The sequence below is a fragment of the Bos mutus genome, chromosome 20 (genome assembly GCF_027580195.1).
Source record: "Bos mutus isolate GX-2022 chromosome 20, NWIPB_WYAK_1.1, whole genome shotgun sequence".
Taxonomy (NCBI): Eukaryota; Metazoa; Chordata; class Mammalia; order Artiodactyla; family Bovidae; genus Bos; species Bos mutus.
The window spans coordinates 27774347-27793795 of record NC_091636.1 but is presented as its reverse complement, the minus strand read 5'-3'; the positions used below and the strand labels follow the sequence as shown (position 1 = coordinate 27793795).

At 37.8% G+C, this 19449-nt stretch overlaps 1 protein-coding gene across 1 annotated transcript in view; it reads right to left on the bottom strand.

Moving 5' to 3' along the window:
• Positions 1 to 12274: 12274 nt before the first annotated feature.
• The window catches only part of SLC30A5 (solute carrier family 30 member 5), a 33139-nt gene continuing 25964 nt past the window's right edge, over positions 12275 to 19449 (bottom strand). Inside the window, exons 12-16 of the mRNA XM_070357550.1 lie at positions 19157 to 19286; positions 16640 to 16847; positions 15641 to 15867; positions 14551 to 14679; positions 12275 to 13952 (exon numbers count right to left, since the gene is read on the bottom strand). Coding sequence (XP_070213651.1) covers positions 13782 to 13952; positions 14551 to 14679; positions 15641 to 15867; positions 16640 to 16847; positions 19157 to 19286 — 865 coding nt within the window. The 3' untranslated portion in view covers positions 12275 to 13781. The remainder of the gene's footprint in view (positions 13953 to 14550; positions 14680 to 15640; positions 15868 to 16639; positions 16848 to 19156; positions 19287 to 19449) is intronic.

Sequence of the window (19449 nt, the reverse complement as noted above, 5' to 3'; positions counted from 1 at the left end):
GGAAATGTTGACACTGTTGTTCCAGTGCCATGGGCCCTCTCCCACTAGCTGAAGCTGATTTAAAAAAAAAAAAAAGCATACACTTTGAATGATCCTAGGATGCCAGGCCTTTAGCAGACCTAAGTAACAACCCTTTTGTGAACATTGCACAGTGGAACTTCTTTTAACACAGTAGTTCTTAACTGGTGAACATTTTGTCTCGGGGTGGGAGAGGCTGCAGGGAGGGGGAGATTTGCATTTCTGATTGTCACAACTGGCAAGGTGCTACTGCCATCTAGTAGGTGAAGATCAGAGAGGTTTCTAAACATCCTACAATGTATAAAACAGCCTTACCCCCTAAACACACACACACACACATAAATAATTATCCAGCCCCAAATGTCAGTTGGGTTTTCCTGGTGGCTCAAATCAGTAAAGAATCTGCCTGCAATGCGGGAGACCTGGCTTTGATCCCTGGGTTGGGAAGATCCTCTGGAGGAGGGCATGGCAACCTACTCCAGTATTCTTGCCTGGAGAATCCCCATGGACAGAGGAACCTGGAGGCTGCAGTACCTGGGGTCGCAAAGAGTGGGACCCAACTGAGTGACTAAGCACAGCAAATGTACACAGTTTAGGAGTGCAGGCTTGAGAAATTTTGCAAATTGTGTTCGTAGTTTATGAGTCACTTCTATTGAGAATGTTAACATCTGTTTTTAGGAGCTGTGTTTGTTTTTTATTTATTTAGCTGCATTAGTTGCAGCATTCGGGATCTTTGTTGCATCATGCAGGATCTTTTTCGGTAAAAAGTCTTTCTAGTTGTGGCACTCAGGCTTATTTGCCCCAAGGCATGTGGGATCTTAGGTCTCTGACCAGGGATTGAACCCCTTCGTTGCAGGGCAGATTCTTGACCACTGGATCACCAGAATGTTAACTTTTGATGCTTAATTAACACAAGTTTCATGGATCATCTCCTTTCTTTATAACACTTAAAAACTTGATTTTTCTCCTGGGTGAACTACTCCATGTTCTCTCCCCTGGCCTGGTTTTTAGTGCCAACCACATACTAGGCAATGTTCTAGGTGCTAGGAAAACAGCTCTGAACAAAACGGGTGCGATCCCTGCTCTCATTAAGTGTGTATTCCAGGAGAGTGTACATTCTAGGAGAGAAACTAAGTTAATAAGTACAGTAGGAAAAAATCAGATAGTACTAAGTGCAAGGCAGAGACGAAAAAGCAAGGGATTCAAATAGAGCCATTTGGTAGCTGGCTTACACTTGGTGGGTGAGAGATAGTCTGAGAAGTTGGCATTTAAGCTGAGGCTTAAGTGACAAGAAGGAAAACACTCCAGAGAGAGGAAATAGTCTGTGAAAACCCAATGATAGTGTTGCCCTAAAATAGACTGCCAGTTATTTCTCCAGGAAAAATGGGTTTATTCACAATCAACAAAGACTTGCAATTTGGGATCTGTATCCATGGCAAGCCATACAAGTTCCATGCCACTAGAGGACTCTTACAGAGAGGGGAAAAGGAAGTTGGAAGGACTATAATAAACAGAGTCCATTGAAGGAACTGAGAATTTGAAGTATTGTGGCTTTTTATTGACTGCATTCATGCCCGGTAAGAACTCCCTCTTCTTCCTGTTGGGCCCTGCTATAGCTGGGCTTCCCAGGTGGCTCAGTGGTAAAGAATCTGCCTGCCAGTGTAGGAGACTCAGGTTCGGTCCCTGGGTCAGATGATCCCCTGGAGGAAGAAATGGCAACCCACTCCAGTATTTTGCCTGGAAAATACCATGGACAGAGGAGCCTGGCCATGGACAGAGGAGTCCAAACAGTCACAAAAGAGTCGACACGACTTAGCAGCTAAATAACAACAGTCACAGGGCATGAAATGTCTCCTTTCTGACCTCCTATTCTATTTTAATTGAGGTTTCTGTTTATTAATTTTTTAAATAGGCATGAGCTTGTCATGTTAAGAAAAGCCCATATGGCTAGAGCATGGGGGGAGGTAGGAGTAGAGATGAGATTAAAGAAATTGGAAAGGGTAAAATTATATAAGGCCTTATTAAGCCAAGCTATGATAGGTACAGTGGAAGGCTTTGAGGGTTTTAAGCCAAGGTGTGGCATAATCTGTCCTTTTGAAAGATAGTGACTGTGGAGAGATTACACAGTGTAGGTGGGGAGGAGACAGAGGGGGAAGCAGGAGGAGGGGAAGAGAAGCAGGGGAGCCATTAAGAGGCTACTGTAGGAGGCCAGATAAAAGATGATGACTTTGATGGTACTAGTAGTGTTAGAAAGAGAGAGATTCTGGATATATTTTGGAAGTAGACTTGCTGAGTCTTGATGGTTTACATGCTTGGAGTGAAGGAAAAGGAGTCAAGGATGACGCTTAGGTTTTGACTTGAGTAAATGAAACAGAAGACTAAGAGATGAACATTTTTTAGGGAGTAGCAGGTTTTGGGTAGGAGATCAAGAATTCTGCTACATTTGGAATGCCTAGAGATATACAAGAGAAGTCTATTAGGCAAAGGTCAGGGTGGGAGCTAAAGCCTCTTTTCCTGTAGATAGTATTGTAACTGTGATGCAGGTGAGATCATCTAGAGAATGTAAAGCAGAGTAGATGCCCAGGAGCAAGCCCCAGGGCCCTCCATATTAAAGGCTGAACAGAGAGGGGGAGCCCTTCTCTGTCAGGAAGTGAGGAAGATTGGGGAAGAACACCATACAGGTAGGGCACCAAACAGTGGTTTCTCACAAAAGAGAAGGTGATGTTTCACAGAAGGAGTAGTGGTTTAACATGGCAGATTGAATATACATATTTCTTCCTGAAGGCAATAGAGGGATTTTTTTTTTTAATGCACAAACTGTCAAAGATGAGTGAGGAAACAATAATGACATCATTTTGGAAGCAGGAAACACATTGAAGAGTGATAATGGAAGTACCAGACCAAGGAAATTAGAATCTAGGCTGGCAATGGAGATTAAAGAAGCAAATTGATTCATACTGTGGATTCCAGCTAGTCTTGGGAATTGGAGGCACCGGGAGTCTATGAAACTGGTGACGTAGGTAGAGTTGAGAGCAGGATTGCTTGATCACCTCCTGCACTTGGGAGCATGGTTAGAGTGAAACATCTTCTTGGTCCTGGCAGATGATTAGAGGCTGAACTAATGGAACTTAGGATTTCAGACTCCAGGCAAGCTGAAAGGGGATGAAGTGAAATTCTTCATCCAAATTAGTGAGACCTCCTGCTCCCTCTTCCACTTAGTCCCCTAAATGCAGGCAGCTGGACTTACTAAGTGCCCTCCTAAGTGAGATCAAAGTGTGCTTCTCTGAGAAGTGAAGAGCCTGAAACAGAAGTCTTAAAAATACAGAAGGTTAGGAAGGATGATCAGTGAAATGGATGGGACATGTTTAAAGTGATACCGTTTGACCTACTTGTGTGCTGACAAGGGTTTCTAATCAATATATTAATTTCTTACTCCTAACTATTAACAGCCAGTCAAGGAGCACTGGACAATTGAAGGAAGTCCTCCAACTTGAAAGAGACCTAACAAGAATACATAAAAAGAAACTCCTAGAACTTTCCTGGTGGTCTAGTAGCTAAGACTTCACACTCCCAGTGCAGGGAGCCTGGGTTCCACTCCTGGTCAGGGAACTAGACCCTGCATGCCTCAACTAAGACCTGGCACAGCAAATATATAAATATTTAAAAAAAAAAGAACTCCCAAGTGGACAGAAAATTCAAGGAGAAGAAAGCTAAAAAAATAAGTATAAAAGTTATATAATCAGAGAAAGAAAAGATAATAATGCACCCATAAACAAGTTTTAGAAAGACTCTAAGGAATTAAAAATATGATAACAAACATTAAAAATGCAATAGCAGGTTTGTAAGAGAAAGTCAAGAAAATTTCCCCCAGAAAGGGCAAAAAGACAAAGAGATAAACTATAGCAAATATAAGAAATTTATTTATATAAGAAATTCATTCCATAAGATCTGACATACAACAGATGGAGGAGTTCTAGAAAAAAAAAGACAAAAGAAAATGAAAGGAGGAAATTATTAAAGAGAGAAAACAAGAAAACCTCTCAGGACTAAAGGACATGAGTTTCATGGGTCCATGTCTTAGAGTTGCACAATAAGTGAACCAAAGGCTCATCTCATGGCATATTCTGCTGGCATATGACATTTAAAACAAAGGGGAGACTCTTAAGGATACAAAATCAGATACAAAGGATCTAGACTCAGAATGGAATGAGGTTTTCAATAACAATGTTGAAAGCTACAAGATTTTGTAGGAAAATTATTTTCAATCCATAATTCTGTACCCAGTCAGACCATTAAACAGTCATAAAGTAGAATAAAGACATTTTTAGATGGGCAAAGTCTAAAAATTATTTTCCACATGTGCATTTGTAGAAAGTTATTGGAGTGTGTAGTCTTCTAACAAGAATGAAAAATTTAAAAGGTGAAGGAGACTTCCCTGGTGGTCCAGTGGTCAGGACTCTGCACTTCTACTGCACAGGCGTGGGTTAGTTCCCTGGGTCCCTGATTTGGGGAACTAAGAGCCTGCGTGGTGTGGCAAGGCCAAAATAAGAGCGGAAGGTGTGGGATCAAACAAAACAAAACAGTAGTTCCACCACAGGACAAAGGCAAAGAGAATTCCCAAGACTTTAGGTAACCCTCAGCTGACTCTTCTTAGTAGGCCTGGAGAGCAGTATGATTGAATAGAATGACAAGGATGATGGTGGGTTCTAAGTGGGACATCTCCAGGCAAAAAACTAAATCAATACCTTACTTGAAGTATTTGAATATACTGAGAAGAGACTTACACTTCTGGTGGAATTGGAGATGAATGAGTAATAGGTACAGAAAAACTAGGCAAATGAAAATAAATAAGGCACTATTAAATCTATAACAAGCTAGTTAAAAGAAAAATTGGAAATGTAATCATAATATGGGACTTAGTGCAGATTGGTAAATCATAAAATAATTAAAACACTGAAGATTGATTTAACCCCAAATTATGGTTCAACTCTGTTGAGAGGTTGGGGAGGGGAGTGTTAGATGTGAGTATGTTTGTGTGCTGATAGTGTAAAAGCGCCGAACCCTTGCCTTCCATTGTTAGAAGTGGATGATTTTTAAAACTGGTAAAAAAAAAAACTACAAAAAATAACAGTATAAGGACATTATTGAGAATTATGACTGTAAATAGCAGATCACAGAGCTACAAAAATAGAAAATGGTTCTTTTTAGAGAGCAGGAATGGTAGACAGGGGTGTAATGATTTTGTTATCAGTTTTAAAGAACTATTTGACTTTTTAAAACAATACACTGTGTAACTTAAAAAAAAATTAAGGTTAGGGTGGTTGATATATTGACTGAAAATTGGGGACATTCACACTAAAATGTTGATAGAAACAGGAGTTGAAAAAGATGACAGTATAGGGAATCCCCTGGAAGTCCAATGGTGAGGACTCTGCATTGTCACTGCTGAGGGCTGGGGTTCAATCCCTGATCAGGGAACTAAGATCCCACGAGCTATGTGGCCAAAAAAAAAAAAAGTATACAGAAAAACACCATAAAATAATTTTCTTCAGTTGTATATTGACCATAGATTTGTAAAGCTGATGTATACTTTAACCCCTTGCCATTGTCCCTTAAATTTGTTATTTTAGGTTTTGGATACTGTGTTTAATAGTCATGGAGGTTATACAATAAAGAGTTGGTCCACCTCCACAAAGGAAAATACATTAAAAGGTTCTTGGGTATCCTTCAGGAATATTCTGTGCACATATAAGAGTACACAGGTTTTTTTTTTTGGAAATCTTAGCTCTCCGACCAGAGATTGAACCTGTGCCCTCTGCAGGGGGAACGCAGAGTCCTAACCGCCCAGACCATCAGATAAGCCCCATGTAAAAGTACACAGATTTTAAAGCTGCAAGGTACGTCTGCTCCTATTTCTATCCCACAGTGGATATGTGGGTGTGTGGCCATGGGGAACACAAAAATTGGTTTACAGAAGTAAGGGTGTTAATGAACTGGTACTTGAGAAGGAAGTGAGAAACTTGTTTTTAAACGTTTTATTTAGAATACAATTTGTTATATTTAGAATATGGTCTGTATATATTTCTTGAATTGGTCTCATGCAAAAACATGTTACAGTTGAAGCTCTATTTATTGTGATGAAATAGTGTTTACATTTTAAGGCAGGGAAAGAAAACTTAAACATAAAAGTCTCCCTCCCGTCTGTCTGGGTCTCCCCCTTCCCTAATATCCAGTGTTCATCTGCATTACACATTAACTAGACCTTCTTAAATACAGAAGTGTTTGCTTAACTGTGAAGATCAATTTGTTCTTTCTTCTGATGCTAGCAATGTACTGTCAAAAAGGAACAGCATTCTTTCCCAACTCTGTAGGAGGTCACGGTGACTTGCTGTTCACTTTGTACAAGTTTGTATGTGTGTGTACTTAGTCACTCAGTCGTGTCTGACTCTTTGTGACCCCATGGACTGTAGCCCACGAGGCCCCTATGTCAGGGGATTCTCCAGGCAAGAATACTGGAGTGGGTTGCCATGCCCTCCTCCAGGGGGTCTTCCCAACCCAGGGATTGAACCCAGGTCTCCCGTATTGTGGGCAGATTCTTTACCAACTGAGCCTCCAGGGAAGCCCTTGTACAGGCTTATCTAGTCTATGTATCTTTGGTGAACTTTGTGCAAAATATCTGTATGTCATTTTGATGTATAATCTGTTGTCCTGAAAATGTATATGACTGTGCCTTCAACTTCTAACTTTGAAACAGTTCTAGGAGCTGAGAGTCTTATCTCCCAGGTTATGATCCTTAGTTTGACTTGAATAACATTCCCTTTTTTCTTCTTGATTATTAATTGAATTTTTGTTGAAACTTGTGATTAATTATAGCAGTGTCCAGTAAGGGAAATATTAATACATTTGTTTTTTCCTATAGACATTACTCTGGGAATAAGTTATGCCCTGTGTGGTGGTTTAGTTGCTAAGTTGTGTCCATCTCTTGTGACCCTGTGAACTGCAGCCTGCCAGGCTCCTCTGTCCATGGGATTCTCCAGGCAAGAATACTGGAGTGGGTTGCCATTTCCTTCTTCAGGGCATCTTCCTGACCCAGGAATCAAACTCAAGTCTCCTGCATTGCAGGCAGATTCTTTACCAACTGAGCTACAAGGGAAGAGCTAGCAAAGTGAGGTGAAGTATTTTACAGCTAAATGTCTCACACATTTGAGAAATCTGTTGTAAAGTCAAACTTCACACCTCGTAGGGCCTTCAGTTTGTTAGGTTAAGTTGTGGTAAGGAGATGGACTTCCCTCATACCTCAGTTGGTAAAGAATCTACCTGCAATGCAGGAGACCTTGGTTGGATTCCTGGGTCAGCAAGATCCCCTGGACAAGGGATAGGCTACTCACTCCAGTATTCTTGGGCTTCCCTTGTGGCTCAGCTGGTAAACAATCCATCTGCAATGTGGGAGGCCTGGGTTTGATCCCTGGGTTGGGAAGATCCCCTGGAGAATGGAAAGGCTACCCACTCCAGTATTCTGGCCTGGAGAATTCCATGGACTGTATAGTCCATGGGGTCACAAAAAGTCCGACATGACTGAGCAACTTTCACTTTCAAGGAGATGGAGGAAAATAAAAGGGAATGAAGAAGAAAGGCAAGTAATAAAAGAAGCCCAAGAAAAAACGGATGGAGAATGAGAGGACAGTCTACTGGTCCTGGAAATTGAAGAAAGGATTCTCTTCTGCAAACCACTCCTGCTATATCTGTTCTTACTCTGTTTGCACAGTAATGAGTCTTTGCACAGTGAGTAGTCTTTCTAGAAGGCTGAGTAGCCTGAGACTCTTAAGACTGGGGCTGAGTAACATGGGGTACAGTACAGAGCGAAATTAAAGCACAATTTAATAGTCTTTTGTTGGTGCTCAGCTATACTTTACAGTGGCTGTTTCATGAGGTCAGAAGTGGGAGTAGGTGAAAGTTGCCGCTGATCACCCCAGAACTCACTGGTGATCCTAGCTGATGAACCTAAGGCTCAGAGTTTACGCAGATTCAAATATTTACATAGCCAAGATATGGACAAGTCAAACTTCAAAATCATAACGAAGTGCACTGATCTTCCCTGATTATTGAAAATGTATGCCCTCTCCTCCATAACGGTTTTTGCAATCTTCCAAGAGGAATGGTTCTCTTCCTCCTCTGAACTCGGAGCAGTGTTAAACTTACCTTTCTCTCAGCATGTATCTCTTTGATGCTTTTACATATTTTTATATTTTTATAAACTGTTTTGTTCCTATGAGGGCACAGACTGTATTACTTCTTTGTATCATGCACCCTGCTTTGTACACTTTAGGCTTTTAATGCATTTGTTGCCTTTAACAAAAATGGTTCCTGTAGATGAATTTAGGACTATTACCCTGATTGCACAGGACTGCAAGGGCTTGATCACCTTATATTCACTGGATCCAAACCCTATCATTTTAGGTCAGAGATTAAGTGACAGACACTTGGATCACAGCTATGGGCAAAGTCTGATTCCTAGGCCCGCCAGTGTCCAGCCCACTATCAGTCTACAGTCTTTCATATTAGGCATTCCTGTCCTGCTCCTGTGAGAAACCAAGGCAACCAACAATGGAAAACCCTACTTGAAATAAGGCATAAGTCACTGTAACTTAGCCCTTTTTACAGGGCTAGCGATGAACACCTATATGATTACCTTATCCTGGAGGAGGGCATGACAACCCACTCCAGTACTCTTGCCTGCAGAATCCCATGGACAGAGGAGCCTGGTGGGCTACAATCCATGTGGTTGAAGAGTCAGACACGATTGAAGCGACTTATCATGCATGCATGCGTGATTACCTAACAGGTCTGTGGTTAGCTGTAACCTGGTTTTCAGATATCCTCAATGCTGTGCTCCTAACCTTCCTAATCGTAGGACTGCTAACCCCACACCCACACCCACAAGCCGTGATTGCACAAAAGGGAACCCCTAATGGGATTATACACTTTACTCCAGAGGAAATTAATCCCCTTGCCTTCTGTCTCCAATCCTATTGGTCCTTTTGATCTATCAAATGCCACCTCCTTTGTGAAGACTCACCCTTGTCCCTTCAGCTAAAAGTAACTTCCATTTTCTGAACTTTGCCACTCCCTCATGGCACCAAATTTCTCTAAATCTTGAATTACCCTTATGTACACCTTATTTTCCTTGTGTAACAAACAGTGAAGGCAGGGTTTGTGTCTGATTTATTTTTTACCTTAAACAGCGAGCTTATGAATAAGGGGCAATGAACATGCTGTTTAGTCCGCCCAAATCTCTCATTTGGGCTTTGGCAAAGGCCACTGTTCCCTGGATTCCACTCTGGTTTTCCTGTCCTGATCCTTTTGAAACTAATCAGCTCAAGTTGCCCCTTACTCAAAGCCCTCCACAGATTTTCCATGTCCTCACTATACTGCTGCTACTGCTAAGTCGCTTCAGTTGTGTCCAACTCTGTGCGACCCCTGAGACGGCAGCCCACTAGGCTCCCCTGTCCCTGGGATTCTCCAGGCAAGAACACTGGAGTGGGTTGCCATTTCCTTCTCCAATGCATGCAAGTGAAAAGTGAAAGTGAAGTCGCTCAGTCGTGTCCAACTCTGAGCGACCCCATAGACTGCAGCCTACCAGGCTCCTCTGTCCATGGGATTTCCCAGGCAAGAGTACTGGAGTGGGATGCCACATGCTAACCACCGCCTGCCTCAAATGCCGTGCATTTGATGTTCTTTCAGGGTAGAATAGGGGCTATTAATAGAATACAGTTTAGGATACTAATATTGTTTGGTTCCTTATTCAAATCTGGTTCTGTTCCCTGCCATGGAGATCCTCTTTGGCTAGCTCTAGCACCTCTCTTGAGTGAAACCAGACTGCCTGGTTTGGAAAGTTGGCTTTACAACTTATTAGGTGTATGATTTGGGGCAATTAACCTTTTGCTTCCTCAGTTTCCTCATCAGTAAAATGCGAATAACAATTAAGACATATCGATTGCTTAGAACAGTGCCCACGTAGTACATAACAAGGGTTCAGTAAGTTATTGCTCTTCCTCATACTGCTTATCACAAACTGGTATTTTTACATATTGGTCTGTCTTCTACATGTAGAAGTAAGTTCCTCTAGGGCAGGACTGTTTTATTGGTGATTTTACCCCTAGCTTCTAGAGCAGTGTCTTGCTATAAAGAACTTCAGTGAGTTTTGTTAAGAATGAATGGATTTATTCAATGTTAAAAAAAACATAAACTACTAAATTGTATTATTTCTTAAATGGGCTTTCCATAACTGTGTGAATACTGACAGATCTATGTACTGTACTTTGCTTCGGGGGAAACCTCCTTAGCCTTTATATTCAAGAGGAATACAGCCACAAAGAGGAACAGTGTATCTGGAAAAAAATCTAGTCCATTATACTGTGTTATTGAACTAGATCAGTTAAAGCTAACTTATTATATGGTAACACTAGAGTACTAAAAAAAAAACTGGATAATTGTGTGCCTACCATATAGTTGCTTTGAGTAATTACTAGCAAATTAGTAATATAAAAGCACTTGAAAAAAATGCAGTAACAGAAGTTAAATTATAACTAAGATTCTGACTCCTGTATATACCTGTGTAACCACCACTGTGCTCTAGGTATAGAACACTTCTACCACTCCAAAAAGATCTCCCTGCCCTTTTGGAACAATTCCCTGTCTTCCCAAGGCAACCGTGTGGCAGGCAAAATAACAACTCCCTGAAAGATGTCCTTGTCCTCATGCCCAGAACCTGTGAATATGAACATACCTGTGACCATGTTACATAGCAAAAGGGACTTTGAGATAGGGGATTATTTTGGATTACCTGGGTGGGCCCAATGTAACCACAAGAGTCCTTAAAAATAGAAGAGGAAGACAGAAGAGTGGGTCAGAGAAAGATGCTACAGTGAAAAAAGAGGCAGGAGAGATCTCAAGTGTAAGAAGCACATGACCTACTCTTGTTGGCTTTGAGGATGGAGGAAGGGGGTGGTCAAAAAATATAGGTGGTCTCTAGAATCTGGGAATAGCAGCAAAGAAACAGTGACCTCAATCACAACTATAGGACTGAATTCAGCCAGCAACTTGAAATGAATGAGGTAATGGATTCTGAGAGCCTCCATAAAGAAATGCAGCCTTGTGGCAACTTGATTTTAGGCCACTAAGTCCCATCTTCAGCTTCTGACTGCAGAAGTATAAGATAAGTTTGTGTTAAGTAATCTTCTCTGTTGTTGGACTTTACATGTATGGAACCATATAGACCTCTTTTGTGCTGTGCTTAGTCGCCCAGTCGTATCTCTGACTCTTTCAGACCCCAAGGACTGTAGCCCACCAGGCTGCTCTGTCCATGGGGATTTTCTAGGCAAGAATACTGGAGCAGGTTGCCACGCCCTCCTTTAGGGGATCTTCCCAACCCAGGGATTGAACCCAGGTCTCCTGCATTGCAGGCGGATTCTTTACCAGCTGAGCCAGCAGGGAAACCCAGCCTTCTTTTGTAGCTGGTTTCTTTCACTTATTCTTTTTTTGGCTGCACCCTGTGGCATGTAGGAATCTAAGTTCCTGGACGAGGGACTGAACTCTCACCCCCTGCACTGAGAGCACAGTCATAACCACTGGACTTTCAGGGAAGTCCCTCACTTATGTTTTTGAGATTCACCTATATAGTTTCTAACAGTAATTTAAAAAACTGCTGAGTAGTAGTCTATTGTAAATATACCATAATTTACTTATCTATTGAGGATGGACATTTAGATTCTTTTAGTTTCTGGCTGTCACAAACATGTACATTCTTGTTCCACTCTTTTTATAGACATGTTTCCATTTCTCTTGGGTAAAGACCTAGGAGTGGAACTGCTGGGTCACAGGACAGATGTATGTTCAACATTAAAAGAAACTGTTGAACAGTTCTCCGAAGTGGCTGCATCATTTCATATTCCTACTAGTAGTGTCTGGGTTCCAGTTGCTCCGGAATTTAAGCAGACTGTATTCTGATTTTATGTATAAGGAAAAAAAAAAATACAAACCAGAAGCTGATTTGCCTAAGTCATATCTTCATGCTGCCTTCTCTTTCATCTTGATAGTTGTCAATCACATTAGCTTAATTTTCTTGCTATTTTTATGCCTTCTAAGGGAGATGACAATTTTATTTTTAAAGGGAAATACAACTTAAAAAAATGATGTAATATTGTACCTATCTAAATTTTTTAATGTATAAAAATTACATTAAAACATCCATATGCAATTATTTTCCCACCACTCCAAAGTTTTAATATGTATTGAAGAATCTGGACCAGAAAATGTGTAAAGAGAAGACAAGGAATATCAAAATAACTTATAACAAATTTCTAAAACCTCTCACATATTAAAATTTGTAAGACAAAAATATGATTTACAATACAAGTTTGCCATTATGGTATAGATAAGAAAATAGTACCCATACTAAAATTAATCCATCCTACTCATCAAAATTCCTAGTATAAGAGAGAAAATATTCAGATGCTTATAAATAGGTATTCAAAAGTTCTTTTGGACAACATTCTTTGGTGTTCATAGAACTGCATATATTATTACGTATCTATTTATCATACAGTCTTTTCAGACTATACATTCAGTTTAAATCGTAAATGAAAAAATATAAATTAGATATTATTACAGAAAGTACTTATAGGGTATTTTGATTTCATAGTGCCCAAGGGTTTATGAACAAGATTTACTTATTAAACTTTAAAATAACCACCTAATTCTTTGATGTTTCTTTTATAGCGATATGTTTCAGAAATTTTTTTTTTTTTTAAGTTACATTTTTAGGCAGAAAATTCAACTCTGAGTTGACAGTTATCTATGACTCTCTCCACTGGCTCTTCCACAGTATATGGAGCTAAATGAAAAGATGAAAAGCCTAGCACTGCTTGGATACCAGCTTAATAAGCAACTTGGAATGCCAGATGCATAACAAGGAGTGGAATATTCTACTTTAGAAGAAGACAAGTGAGTGAATAACATGGACACAACTTAGTCTAAGTTCTTTACCCTAATAAAGCAATTATTCATTTGCAAATATTACCAAAAGTAAAAAAAAAAAATTTATTTTACAGAGTGGTTGACTTCTGTAACGCATCAAAATCTGTCATGCTGTCCTTCACATCCCCACTGCTGCCTCCTATCAATGGCTGAGGTCTCTCCCAAGTAATTCAGTTTACATTTAAAGTGGCAACAAGGTTTTACTTAATGGATTTAAGTTATAATTAGAAACCAGTTTTATATACAGAAAGTCCATAAATATAGATCTTTTATTCCTATTTTATCCTAGGGCTATGCAAAAAAGTGACTAAATTTTTTTCATTTGGGTATTTGTAATAAACATGTTACATACATTATTTACAGTGGAGATGCTTTCTGGAGGAAAGTAAACACACAGAAGTAATTCTGGTCTTCACTTGAATCCATCATTATATGTTCATTTTTGAAGATGATGTGATATTACATCACATTCACTCAAATTTCAGGTTTGCTATTTTACACATAATTTCAACAATTATTTTACTTGTACAATTAATGCTTCATTCTATATTTAAATTTCCTTTAAGAAAGATTCCTTGATCCAACTGTAGGGAGCTTTAAAAATTTTTTCAAAAGCAACAAAATGTTTCTGTACAATTATGTGCAATTTTCTTCCTTCTGGTGGTATTATAAATACCCGGCCTTTTAATCTTCATTGTTCAAACCCCAGCAGTAATTCCCAAGTTATCTCACATGATGTAAGTACCATCTTTGTAGTATTTCATGGACTCCATTTGTTTTGTCATAGTCAGAACATCATGAAATCCAGTACTCAGGCCAGACATATGTTGAAAGTATGCTTCTTTTTCCACTTGTATCGTTAAATTGTTTACTCCAGCATCTTTAAGTATTCCTGTAACCTGTTATAAAAATCCATACATTGAAAAGCATTTAGATTAATGCATTTAGTGCACATGGATTAAATAATGAATATCACATTTTAAAAAACAGCCAGTCAGTGATACGTCCTTAAAATAACATTTATTATTTAGCTGGTCAAATATTACATAGGATCTGTCAGGAGGCCAGTAGCTCACTGAATTGACATTCAGAGGAGTAAAGGAGAACAGCGATTGTTTTCAATTTGGTAGGTCCAGAATAGGGATACAGGACCTGTTTTCATCCTTATCGCCACCCTGCCAACTTTATTATTATTAACTTAGGACTATTTATAATAACTTATTTCTTGACCATCTGTTGGTAATCAAGGTGGATTACAAATGAACTTTTTTTACATTAACTTAAGCTTGTCCTCCACATAATAAAGACTGACTTTATTTTTACTATTTTTGGATATAAAACAAATCTAAATGTAAAAAAGAAAGCTGTCCCTGGTCAGCTGTAAGGCTGATATTTAAAAAAAATTAAGTGACAATCGAGCTGTAGAACTTATAATGTGTACAATTTAACTTATGAATTACCTCAAGTGAAATTATTTTTAAAACTTAAGAGGATTACCTGCTGTACTATTCTTTGTTCCAGCACATCAGATGTCACCTGTATATGAATTGTTCCTGCCACAATACTGGCAGAATGACGCCAAAAATGTGGGTCTCGGTATGATATTAATCCTTCAATTTTCTGTAGCTGTCAAATAAAAGGAAAGGTGATACAAATGGACTTGAAAGGCTACTTTACTGAACACAAAGCAGTCTTTCTGGTCCAGGAACCATTATTAAGCTGATTAAAAATAATAACAATAATAAGGAGAGCCTAGAATTTAGAAGGGAACAGGAGGGACAACCACAAGCAAAGGCGTCTACAGTATTGACCTGGCAGTGATGCCAGGAAGGAAGTCTGGAACAGGACGTGAGCAGGGTTACACAGGCCTTTACACACAATGGTGCACACCTATTTTTACCTATGTAACATGCACTTTCCCTGTTTTAAACTGGATATGTTTAGTGAACTACCTCTTTTCCTTTATACTGATACAAACATTCAAGTATTATTTTATATTTGAGATAACACATTCAAAAGACAGCCTTCACGTTCAACAATACAGGCTGGTTAAATTCAATGGGAAAAAATTTACAAAGCAGTACAAAACATTTTTTTGGCCGTTTTTAATATTTTTAAAGTATTTTTACATAGAAAAATAACTCTTCAAAAGTATTTCTCTCCAGGTGGTGAAACTAACTATATATATTTTTTCTTTTTTATACTTTAAAACTTTCTGTAATGGATGTATATTAGTTTTGAAGTAAAATACTTTTTTTAGTAGGACATAGTAAAAACTTTTTTGTAGTAAATACCAATTATGAGAAAGTGAGAAAACTTTACTAATTTTATTTATGAAACCAGTGTGGTTAAAATGTTATATCTTATATATTCAAGATGCCAACTGTTCATCAGCAGATAATATTAAATGGTGAACTACAAGTTGAAATATATTCTATTTGTGTCTGGTTTTTCTATGAATTGCCTGTCCATATTTTCAGTTCATTTTCTACAAGACTGTCATTTTCATTTTCATCTCGTTTGGCCAACTTAATTTCAAATACTATTTTAAAAGGAAGAAGAATAGTAAGGAAATTATACACAGTACCTTTTCTAAGGCAATATGTAGCTCTTTTTCATATTCTGGTGGCAGCCTCAGAAGTAGAACCTGACAGGCATCTTTAATCAGTGGGACAACACTGAGAAATATTAATACAGCAATAAAAAGAGAACAGAGGGGATCAGCAATGAACCATCCAAACTGCTCTATAAGAATGGTGGATACGATCACACCAATACTGCCGAGCGTGTCTGCCAAAACGTGTAGAAACACACCTACAAGTAAGGTACATAAAACATTAAAAATTAAAGCACATCTAATTTAGGTTTTTATTCATTCTACAAATGTCACAAGGTATCTATTATCCACCAGGCACTCTGCTAGGGGCTGGTACTTCCAAATGATTAAACCTCCTCACTTCATCAAGGAATTCATGGCATAGAGGTCAAAGTAAAGATTTGGGCAACTATTAACAAAGTGGTGAGTTTTACGATGGTGTAGTTTGTTTGGGAACGACTCCTAGAAATCATACATGTGCCAACTCTTGACATTACTCAAATTATTTATATTAAAATATCAGAATGGGGAATTCTCTGGGAGTCCAGAAGTTAGGACTCTGCACTTTTACCATCAAGGGTGCAGGTTCAATCACTTGTTGGGAACTAAGATCCCATAAGCTGCATGGCACGTCCAAACAAATATCAGAACAAATATCACATAAATGATAAATACTTCCCCTGTATTTTTTTTTTTACAGTACAATAAACATTTTCTAATTCTTTTACATGAAAGTGCATAATAACACAGTTTCCCTCGCAACTAATATTTATACAAGTGTTACTATGAAAGGGACTTTATAATTACAATAATTCATTTAAAAAAATGGACATTTATGAACATTTGTGGGCATTTTCGATAACAGATGATTTTAGATCTCTTAGCTACAGATTGTTCTTTTTTAAATAAAATTGTACCAGAAGCCCAATTCTTAGTACAGTATCAACTGAGAACAGTTGAAAGGTAGGGCGGTTCTTGGCCAGGACTCACCCCTCATGTTAGCGTTCATGCCTCTGCCTGCAGACCCGTGGCTGTGGCTGTGGCCGTGCCCATGGTCACTGTGGCCGTGCGCGTGGTGTGAATGGCTGTGATCAGACGAGTGACAGCTTCCTTGAGAAGCTCCATGGCTGTGGTTATGGGCATGGCTAAAGGCACAGATACCAATAAGGTTTACTATCAGCCCTCCAACTGAGACTGGCTAGCAAAAAAGAGGAAAGAAACCTTTAAATTTGTAATTAAAAAAAAAACCAAAACAAATTTGTTATCAAAAACTTACTATACAGCTATATGTTTTTTTTGGTTCACAGTTTTGAAAATATAGTAAAACTTCACTAAATTCAATGAGAAAAAATTTTAAAGTGTGAATTTTAGAATATTTTAGAAGCAGCACTTAAGTTTCAAATACCAAAGTGCTGACAAGTAAAAGGATTTAGGTTTGCTTTAATTAAATGATTAAGAATAAAAGTGTACTTGATTCAGGGTTTATGAATAAATAAATGATGCTCAAGTTTTGTCTTGTTTAAATAAGAGTTTGAAAGTACTGCTTAACTAGAGCATGTATACACTGTACCTGAAATCTCATTTATATTACTAGGTAAATTTCAATACTTTAAAAGACAATGACTGTAATTTACTAACGAGTGGACTCCAAATAAACATAGTCTTATTGTGTCTTAACTATAGTAAGATTTACCATAATAAAAAAAAGTGTAATGAAAAAGCATTTTTTTCAAAAACAAAGTAAGCGGGATTATCTTTACTTAATGGTGCCACAATAATACCTCAGAGGATAAACAAAGTTACTTACCTTCATTAACACCTCTTACAAGATGATTTGAAATAGTAGCTCATGGCACTATTTAATTTACATATATCTACAATTTCTCCTTTAGAGAAATCCATTTGTTTTATAAAAAGAACATATAAAATTAAGGGCACAGAATATTTTAATTAATTTTCAAAGCTAGTAAGAGACTAGCTTTGTAGTCTGTAGTAAACATGTATAGAACTTATTTACTTCTTCTCATGATTCAGACCATCTGTCTGTCAGATTTAAAAACTTCAGTCAGCTTTATGATCCTGAAGAGTATTAATGAATTTTGAATGAAATAAAATACTGTTTGCAGAGACTTCATTAGATCATAAATACTCTCCTCTGTTGAGAAATACTTCATTTTTCTGTATTTCATCAGAATGAAAAAAAAATAACAAAGTGAAAGGCCCCTCTAATTCTGCCCTCTAAGAGTTAGTCTCTCCTAAGAGGATGGTGTATATTCTATGCACAATACTAATATACATATATATATATATACCTTTTAAAAATCAGTAACAGGATCATATTCAATACTATTTTATGTTTTTTTCACTTAGTGCATACTGTAAATATTTTTCATGCCAGCATATATTGATACACCTTTCTTTTTAGTAGGTGTGTATTATTCTATTGGATGAGTGCCATTTAACTAGTCCTTTCATTGGTGAACACTGTTTTTCTTTTTCCCTGCCATTGTACCATTATAAACAGTGGTACAATGAATGGTGCACCCCTACACCCTTGTGTGAATATTTCTGTAGCAAATATTAAAGGTCAAAGATATAAGCATTTAAAAATCCAAAATATATATCCAAATTACAATTCAAAAACATTTACTACATGCTTCCATCAACAAGATTCATAATTGTTTTTAGTCATTTAATGATTAATAACAGACTGTAAAAAAAAGAATATATATATATGTATTTTTATATATATATATATATCACTGAATCACTTTGTGGTAGATCTAAAACTAACATAACATTATAATAAAAATTCTACTATATTACAAAAAAATAATCCCTACCATAATAGTTGGCTTTCTATTGTAAGCCAGGTGCTAAAATTTAAGAGTTAATATACACAATTCAGGTCCTGAAAATACATCCTAACTGTGGAAGAATGACAAATTAAACAACAGCTTTAAGTCAGTGTTGCTGTAAGAAGACTGCACAGATACAATGGGAATATTCAGAAAGGGAAATCTAACATACTTTGTGGTGCGAAGAGAGGGATGAAGGGAAGGTATCCCACCAGAGGAGACATTAGAAGTAAAGGCTAAAAGGGCAGAATGTGGGAAAGGTACGAGAACTACAAGGAAAAGCACATGTAAAGGTTAAGGGGCACAGGGAGAACATTAAAAGTTACCATAGCACTAATTTAGAGTAATCAAGTCTTTGCAAATTTCCTCAGTTACCTAAAAACACATCTTCAAACAAAAACATTTAATAAGGCAGAAAAAAAATCTGTATTTTAGAATGTCATCTAATATTCTGACAACCAATGTACTGGAGAAAGGTGTATTAATTTCTAAGAGTCAGCAGTGTAAATGTAAATAGCACGATAGGAAGTTATGCTGAGTTAAAAAAAAATAAATAAAACCTTGTTAGGTCAATAATTACAAGTAGTTAAACATTAGTAGGGAAAAAGCTGTATGAGTAGAAACTAAATAGTAAAATGAAAAGACTTACTGTCAACATGTGTGTGTCTAATTCCGGAGGATCAATTAACCTGGCCACTGACTCCATAAACACAAAGAAAGCTATTACCACTAGAAAAAGCCCGTTAATAAATCCAGAGAGAATTTCTATTCGGCCATACCTAAAAATGGAGAATATATTTTTAGAAAAGGAAGTTAACAAATGAAGTATTTTTAAAATATAAACATTATTATGTTATAAATGAGGAAATGAGTCCAGATTTTCAACTACACAAACAGTAAGACTTGAAAATTACCAAGATTTTAAATATCATACTACTGCTG